Source organism: Rhinatrema bivittatum, chromosome 4, assembly GCF_901001135.1.
Source record: "Rhinatrema bivittatum chromosome 4, aRhiBiv1.1, whole genome shotgun sequence".
Classification (NCBI taxonomy): Eukaryota; Metazoa; Chordata; class Amphibia; order Gymnophiona; family Rhinatrematidae; genus Rhinatrema; species Rhinatrema bivittatum.
In genome coordinates, this window is record NC_042618.1 from 89304840 (window position 1) to 89314086 (window position 9247).

Sequence of the window (9247 nt, forward strand, 5' to 3'; positions counted from 1 at the left end):
AGGTGATAATAGTGAAAGGAATGACCATTTAGAGGAAATTGTGAATCCCTGGGCTGATGGCAGATGACAGTGCCCCCAGGAGGAGATCCTGAGAGGAAACACCGGCTAGGCTAGAATATGAGATAAACACAATAGTTCTTTATTAGACTGGAAGCTGGACCACCAGAGGCGGCAGTAGTGAGTCGCTGTGTCCGGCAAGGCTGAAGTCCTTATGGTCTGGCCATTGAGAGGTCTCGCCTGAAAAAGAGTGGATACTCAGGACCAGTGATTGTGACACTGCTCCGAGCACGCAAGTTCTCCACCCCTTAACACATATACGAGTATGGAGAATATTCAAAGCCTGGTGTGAGGACCGCAACATCCTTACATGGACAGCCAAAATCCCCATGATCCTGGAATTTCTGCAGGACGGCGTGAACAAAGGGTTGTCCCTCAACTCCATCAAGGTACAACTGACTGCTCTGGCCAGCTTCAGACCCAGGGTGGACAGCACCAGCCTAGCGGCCCACCCAGACATCTCCCGCTTCTTAAAAGGGGTCAAGCACATTCGGCCACCCCTAAAGTGGCTGATACCCCTATGGAATCTCAATTTAGTGTTAGACTTCCTAGCGGGAGCTTCGTTCAGACCAACTCGCGGTCAGTCCCTACGGCTCCTGACCTTAAAGACAGTGTTCCTCATGGCAATCTGCTCAGCCCATCGAATCTCCGAACTTCAAGCACTATCATGCCGGGAGCCGTTCCTCAGATTCATGCCGGGAACCATACAGCTGCGCACAATACCCTCCTTCCTGCCAAAAGTGGTTTCTCACTTCCATCTAAACCAAACCATCTTGCTCCATCTCCAGACGAGCATAAGGACTCTGAAGACTCACGCCTTCTTCGCCACCTGAATGTCAGCAGACTCCTAGTCCGATACCGGGAAAGATCAGAACCTGTACGAAAGACGGACCATCTGTTCGTTCTTCACAGTGGGGAGAAGCGGCCTGGCGGGCAACCATAGCCCTCTGGATCAAAGAAGTAATCAAGGCGGCCTACGTAGAGGCAGGCAAGCCTCCACCTCTACAAGTCAAGGCCCATTCCACAAGGGCCCAGGCAGTGTCCTGGGCAGAAACCAAGATGCTGTCACCCGCAGCGATCTGTCGGGTGGCAACGTGGTCTTCCATCCACACCTTCTCGAGATTCTATCGCTTGGATGTTAAGGCCAAGGAGGACAGCGTTCGCAAAGACAGTACTAAATGGGCCACAGGCAGCCTCCCACCCGGTTCAGGAGTAGCTTTTGTACAATCCCATTGGTCCTGAGTCTATCTGCTACACGCTAGGAAATGTAGAAATTACTTACCTGATAATTTCATTTTCCTTAATGTAGACAGATGGACTCAGCACCCGGCCCATGGCTGTCTCGCAATCAAGAATCCTCGGGGGAACCTCCTCCCCCGCCCCAGTGCAACACAAGCACGGGTAAGCCAACCCTTATCTCTGGTTCAGACACCCATATTACCAGGTGACGGCGCTTCTCGGTTCAGTGTCCTTGCGGTCTCCAGCTAGAAACCACATCAACCAATTCAAGTTGTTAAAAAAAAATTATCCAAACACATATATCCATAATTGTTTTTCGAGGAGAAAACTGGAGAGCAAAGCCTCGTGCACGGGTATATGTAGTGCTGACTTCAGATTGAAATCTGACTCAGTCTCCAACTGCTATCAGGAGCACACTATACCCATTGGCCCTGAGTCCATCTGTCTACAGATGGACTCAGGACCAATTATCAGGTAAGTAATTTCTATATTACATTGGCCAATCTTCAGGTAGTATAGCTGATTTTAATCACACCTTATAGATTATTAAGGCCTGCAATTTCATTTTTCATTACCTTCTGTACTCTGGGATGTATACCCTATTACAACTTCCAGTTTCACTATGATTTTTCATTTCATCTGAATCACCTTTAAATATCACTTCTGACATACCGGATGGTATACACCCCAGAGTTCTGAAGGAACTAAAAAATGAAATTTCAGACCTATTAGTAAAAATTTGTAACTTATCATTAAAATCATCCATTGTACCTGAAGACTGGAGGATAGCAAATGTAACCCCAATATTTAAAAAGGGCTCCAGGGGTGATCCGGGAAACTACAGACCGGTTAGCCTGACTTCAGTGCCAGGAAAAATAGTGGAAAGTATTCTAAACATCAAAATCACAGAACATATAGAAAGACATGGTTTAATGGAACAAAGTCAGCATGGCTTTACCCAGGGCAAGTCTTGCCTCACAAATCTGCTTCACTTTTTTGAAGGAGTTAATAAACATGTGGATAAAGGTGAACCGGTAGATATAGTATACTTGGATTTTCAGAAGGCGTTTGACAAAGTTCCTCATGAGAGGCTTCTAGGAAAAGTAAAAAGTCATGGGATAGGTGGCGATGTCCTTTCGTGGATTGCAAACTGGCTAAAAGACAGGAAACAGAGAGTAGGATTAAATGGGCAATTTTCTCAATGGAAGGGAGTGGACAGTGGAGTGCCTCAGGGATCTGTATTGGGACCCTTACTTTTCAATATATTTATAAATGATCTGGAAAGAAATATGACGAGTGAGATAATTGTTCAGAGTAGTTAAATCACAAGCAGATTGTGATAAATTGCAGGAAGACCTTGTGAGACTGGAAAATTGGGCATCCAAATGGCAGATGAAATTTAATGTGGATAAGTGCAAGGTGATGCATATAGGGAAAAATAACCCATGCTATAATTACACAATGTTGGGGTCCATATTAGGTGCTACAACCCAAGAAAGATCTAGGTGTCATAGTGGATAACACATTGAAATCGTCAGTACAGTGTGCTGCGGCAGTCAATAAAGCAAACAATGTTGGGAATTATTAGAAAGGGAATGATGAATAAAACGGAAAATGTCATAATGCCTCTGTATCGCTCCATGGTGAGACCGCACCTTGAATACTGTGTACAATTCTGGTCGCTGCATCTCAAAAAAGATATAATTGCGATGGAGAAGGTACAGAGAAGGGCTACCAAAATGATAAGGGGAATGGAACAACTCCCCTATGAGGAAAGACTAAAGAGGTTAGGACTTTTCAGCTTGGAGAAGAGATGGCTGAGGGGGGATATGATAGAGGTGTTTAAAATCATGAGAGGTCTAGAACGGGTAGATGTGAATCGGTTATTTACTCTTTCGGATAGTAGAAAGGCTAGGGGGCACGCCATGAAGTTAGAATGGGGCACATTTAAAACTAATCTGAGAGAGTTCTTTTTTACTCAATGCACAATTAAACTCTGGAATTTGTTGCCAGAGGATGTGGTTAGTGCAGTTAGTATAGCTGTGTTTAAAAAAGGATTGGATAAGTTCTTGGAGGAGAAGTCCATTACCTGCTATTAAGTTCACTTAGAGAATAGCCACTGCCATTAGCAATGGTAACATGGAATAGACTTAGCTTTTGGGTACTTGCCAGGTTCTTATGGCCTGGATTGGCCACTGTTGGAAACGGGATGCTGGGCTTGATGGACCCTTGGTCTGACCCAGTATGGCATTTTCTTATGTTCTTATAAGTATCTGCCTTACAATTCTCCTCAGTAAAAACAAGCAAAAAAGTCATTTAATCCCTCTACTATGGCCTTATCCTCTGGTGCACATTTAAACCCTTGATCATCTAATGGATTGACTCCCTTGTAGGCTTTTTGCTTCAAATGTAGCTGAAACGTTTTTTTGAATTTTTGCTTCTTCAGTAAGCTTCTTTTCAAATTCTCTTTGCCTCCTTATCAAAGCTTTGTATATAACTTGCCAGTGCTTATGTTTCCTGTTTTCTTTATTTGGATACATTTTCCTTTTTTTTGAAAGCTGTTCTTTCTACTATAATAGCTTCTCTCATCTCACCTTTAGACTACACCGGCAGTCAATTGGCCTTCCTTCCACCTTTTTTAATGCATGGAATTCAACTGTTCAGGGTTCCAAGATTGGTATTCTTGAATAGTGACCGCCAGGCAGAGTAGAAATCAAAAACACACCAAAAGGATAAATCCACTGGATAAATCAATGGATTCTTGAACAGTGTTCTTGCCTGATGTGAAGTCTTAACTTTTGCAGTTTCACCTTTCAGTTTTAACTTAACCATTTTTCTCATTTTCCCTTATAAAAATTAAATACTATCACTGAAGATTTCCTTAAGGCCCTCCCTCTAGTTATCAAGTCAAATTTGATCGTTATCACTATTGCCATGTGGCCCCAACATTATTACGACTCGCACCAAATCATATGTTCAACTAAGGATTAAATCTAAAATAGTGCCCCATCTTGTTGGTTCTTGTACCAGCTGTGCTATAAAGCAGACATTTATCTAGAAACTTTGCTTCCTTGGCATGTCCTGACATCACCCATTATTACTGTGTTGCTATTTTTGTTAACTTCCCTAATTTCTGTTAGCATTTCATCGTCTGTCTGTTCATTCTGCTCAGGTGAAACGGTAGTATACCCCACTGCTATTTTATTCCTCTTCTCGTCAGGAATTTCGGTCCATAATGATTCCACGTTACATTTTGGTTCTTGCAGAACTCTTAATCTGTGTGACTCTGTGTCCTCTTTAACATAGGGTGCCACCCCTCCCCCAATTTAAACCATCCTATGATGATTTGAATCCTAGTATCAGTGTCTCCTTGGTTATCCTCCTTCCACAGAGTCTCTGAAATGCCAATTATATCTACATCTTCATTCAGCAGTATGTATTCTAATTCTTCCATCTTGTTTTTTAGACTTCTAGCATTTGCAAACAGACATTTCAGACTGTGTTTTGTTTGTACAGTATTAACAATCTGCTTATCAGTTGACATAGAGCAACAAAGATCCCAAACTACCTATTTAAAAACCACTGGTTACTTTAGCATTTATTGCATCCTCTCTATCAGGATGCCCTTACTTCCCTGTTTTGTTTACATCATTCCGAAACATGCTCTTTTAAGTGACTGTGGCCTTTCCCTTATCTAATTTAAAAGCTGCTGCTCTCATTTTTAAAGGTTAGTGCCAGCAGTCTGGTTAAGGAGGAGTCCATCCCATTGAAATAGGTTTCCCCTTCCCCAGAATGTTCCCCAGTTCCTAATAAATCTAAAACCCTCTTCTCTGCACCATCATCTCATCCATGTATTGAAACTCTGGAGCTCAGGACCCCCAGAGAGAGGCTGCTTTGGAACAGAGAATTTCTGAGCATGCAAACCTTGGAGGTTCTGGGTTTGTTTCCTGCCTAAATTTAGTCTCCAAAACCTCCCTCCTGCACCTTTCGATATCATTGGTAGCCACATGGACAATAACAGTAGTCTCATCCCTAGGACTTTCTAAAATCTTATCTAGGTGGTGTTTGAGGTCTGCTACTTTTGTACCAGGCAGGCAAGTTACCAAGCGATCTTCAACCAGTCACCCAGCTAACTACATTTCTAACGATCGAATTGCCTCTTACAATGACTGTCCCAACCCTTCCCTCCTGGGCATGGACCTTTGTAGACACATCCTTGCTGCAAGAGATAAAGCATTACCTGCAGGGCAAGTCCTAGCTTCAGGATCACTTCCTGCCGCACCAATGTGGTGGTCTCCTGTCAGGTGACTTTGCTTCTCCAAAGCAGCACAGATGCTGCTTGACTGAAGTTGAGACTGTTCTATTATGTCTCTAAAGGTCTCTTCTATATATCTTTCTGCCTCCACTCCTCCAGATCTGCCACTCTGGCCTAAGTTGATAGTTTCTTGTTTTTTTTTTGGGGGGGGGGGGGGTTGTTTTTTTAAAGCTGATTATGGAATAGATATCTCAGTTTAAGGGATTTTGAATTATCAGGTGTGTTTTTGGGGTTTTGTTTGTTTTTTTTTGCATCAGTAAGGTTTGTCTTAAATGTAACTTGGAACGAGGCACCTTGACTCATGCCTTCTGGTCATGCCCAGTGATTTACTCGGGTCATGCGCTATATCTCTACGCTCCTACATTATCGCATTCCTTTGCACTCTGCCTCTATTCTGTTTGATCATATGCCGCCTACTGGGATTTGCACCAGAGGAGCGATTCTACTGTTTCGCAAAGCTTGCTTACTGGGAGAAATGATTTATTTTACTGACATGGAAGGAGGCCGCTGGTCCTTCCTATTGGACCTGGCACAATTTACTTCATACTCTCGTGGTCATGGATAATAAAGCCTCACACCACTCATTTAGAAAGCAGCGGACGTTTAAGGCAACGTGGAGCAACTATCTCGATTCCCTCACTCCAAAAGCTAGGAGTGTAATTTTGAACAATGTTTCCTATTTCCCATTTAGGATGCCTCTCAGGCTTAGTCTCTCGATCCCCTCACATATCTATATGTTTTGCCTTTTCTACCTAATTATGGCATGTGTTATCTACATAAAGGTTCTTCGGGGTGGGTTATGGGGGGGGGGGGGGGAGGGAACAGATTGTATTCCCTGTATCTTTACTAAAGGTTTTGATGGTTTGCTGACATAAACAGGGTGGGGTGCGAAAGGACATACCCACCCCGACTCTTGAGCTGCCAGTGTATGCCTTTATTTTGATCTGTTTATACGGTTCAGTGTTTGTGGCGTGTATATTTGAATTCTGTGGTTCCTAAGATGATAAACAGATTAACCATAAGTTAACTAGGTGACTGACTTTAGTTTATGAATGACCAGTAGCAAAACTAAAATTAGTCAATCACTAAAATCGGGGTTAATTGTATTGTGATCAGACTCACTAACTGACTCCAATTTAGAAGATTTACTTTTTAACTTGGGGGAAGGATATCTATTTTTAAGAGAAAAATAACCTGGGTTGGGTATCTCATTCTCTTGTTTTGAAGTTTCCTCATGTGATATGCTCCACAAGAGGAATACATCAGTGCGGTTCTAGGTTGTTGATGTCAGTGGTGCAATAGGCATTCCAGTTATGTCAATTTTAGCACACACTTGATCCCTATTTATGTGCGCCCACAGTGAATTGCAGAATTAGAGATTGTATTCAGGATGTTTTTTTGAAGAACTACACTCCTGTAAGCAATATATTAGTTTTCTGTATTTGGTTAGAACTGAAATTGTGGTTCATTGCTTTTGCAGGAGACTTAAGTTTTTAAATCTTTTTTTCTGATCCCAAGAAAAACAATCATGCATCACAAGACAAAAAAGCCTTGAGACACAGCCTTATTGAGGTGGCTTATTTGAATTGTGCTCTAAAAATGTTTTTCAAAATTAACACTAATTTTTTTTTTCTAGAGATGAATGAAATGATTATTTTTTGGTTCTCACAAATACTGAATGGTAATTGTAGTAGTAGCTTTAGCAGTGAGCTTTGAAGTAGGAATGCACCTGAGACTTCTGATGTGGGTATGTCCCTTAAAAAAAAGTTTTAGTTTTATTCCTCTAATTAGATAATGACAGCATTCAATCTTTCCACAGTCTCTTTAAAAATAATAAGAAATAAGATTTTCTACTTGAGGTGCTTATATGAAATTGTAAAGAAGTGTTTAGGATTTTGTGTATTAAAGCTTTTGTGTAAAAACTGGTATTAGTAATATATTGGTGGGGGTGTTTGTTTTATAGTGGGATGAAGCTCTTTTGACAATGAGTAAAGGGGAGAAAGCTCGGCTGGAAATTGAATCTGAATGGGCTTATGGCAAGAAAGGACAGCCAGATGCCAAGTATCCTTTTAAAAAGAGAATTATATATTTTTTTTTTTTTTACATTTATAATTGCAGTGTGACAAGGGCATACTTATGTTGCAGAAGTCCCACATGAAGCTGTTTTAGATTCTCATTTAAAAAGCCAAGTATTGCTGAACAGAACTCAAGTGGACAGGGAGCTCTGTATTGGTAGTGCAAAGTAATAGAGAAACCTCAAAACAATATTGTGATTTAACTATACGATATATCTTTAAACTCTTGGTGCACATGGTTGAGGCAGTATACGGCCCGTATGATGGGTACCTATGAGCACCCACATTCTTTTCCAGGATTCCCGTTGTTGAGTTTCCTTGGAATATTTTCTGTAAACATTGTATACTTCTCAGCAGCAGTAATAAAACTACTACTTTGGTCTGTTCAACCCATGAAGGAAGTATTACCTCTTTTATAGTGGAAGGAACAGAAATCGAACCAAGACTAACCATTGAAAGTGCACTGTATTAGCCATTTAATCACTAGCCTGACCCTATAACTGTTTTTCTTCTGGTATCATTAAGAGCTGCACAGCGAAAGCTGTCTTGAAATTGAACCCTTGGTGTAATGCTTAGCTAACTATACTCTTCAGTTGTACTCAGACTGTGGAATTTTTCATTTCTATTTATGGTTTTCAGAATTTTAAATTATTCACATTTATGATCCATTCACTGAAAGGAGTTTAAGAACATAAGAAATTGCCATGCTGGGTCAGACCAAGGATCCATCAAGCCCAGCAACCTGTTTCCAACAGTGGCCAATCCAGGCTACAAAGACCTGGCAATTACCCGAACACTAAGAAGATCCCATGCTACTGATGCAATTAATAGCAGTGGCTATTTCCTAAGTAAACTTGATTAATAGCCATTAATGGACTTCTCCTCCAAGAACTTATCCAAACCTTTTTTGAACCCAGAAAATGTTAAGTTTCGGTAAGTAACTTACATTCTGGCTGGTCCATTTTTCTTTCAGAACAATATTTTTCAAAATTGGATAGATTTTTGCTGGGTGAGTGATTTACAAATGTTTTCTAATTCACGCATGTGAAACTGGATGATAATTGTTAAATTATTGAACTATTCTCCTTGATTATATAAACAGAATTCCACCTAATGCAAAACTGATATTTGAAGTTGAACTGGTGGATATCGAATGAGAGATCACGTACTTCCTGCTCACCATTGTGAAACATCACAATTGCAACAGGGCAGTCTTTGAGTGTGGACTTTTTTGTAAATAAAATAATCTTGTTACTTCAGTCTTGATAGTTATCTTTTACATGCTTATACTAAAGTGTAAACCTGCACAAAAATGCAAAGTCTGGTTTTTGTGACCTTTGTGTGCCTGGCTTCACTCTGCTTTCAGGTCTCTGGCCCTACACTACATACCCTTTTGTTAACTTTTTTTTTTTTTTGTTCTCTAGAAAAGGGATATCTGTCTTTACACTTACTGTCTTTTTTTTTTTCCTGCAGCTATTTTCCCTAGCCCCACATGTTGACCATCTTTATAGCAGCCATCACATTGACATTTATTTTTTGTTCTACTTTATGAAAAAGGAAC

General features: G+C 40.9%; 1 protein-coding gene across 1 annotated transcript in view; it reads left to right on the top strand.

The window, feature by feature from the left end:
• Window positions 1-8945, top strand: part of FKBP3 (FKBP prolyl isomerase 3) — a 45005-nt gene extending 36060 nt beyond the window's left edge. Inside the window, exons 6-7 of the mRNA XM_029598469.1 lie at window positions 7575-7672; window positions 8789-8945. Of these exons, the coding sequence (XP_029454329.1) occupies window positions 7575-7672; window positions 8789-8843 (153 nt within the window). The 3' untranslated portion in view covers window positions 8844-8945. The remainder of the gene's footprint in view (window positions 1-7574; window positions 7673-8788) is intronic.
• Window positions 8946-9247: the final 302 nt, after the last annotated feature.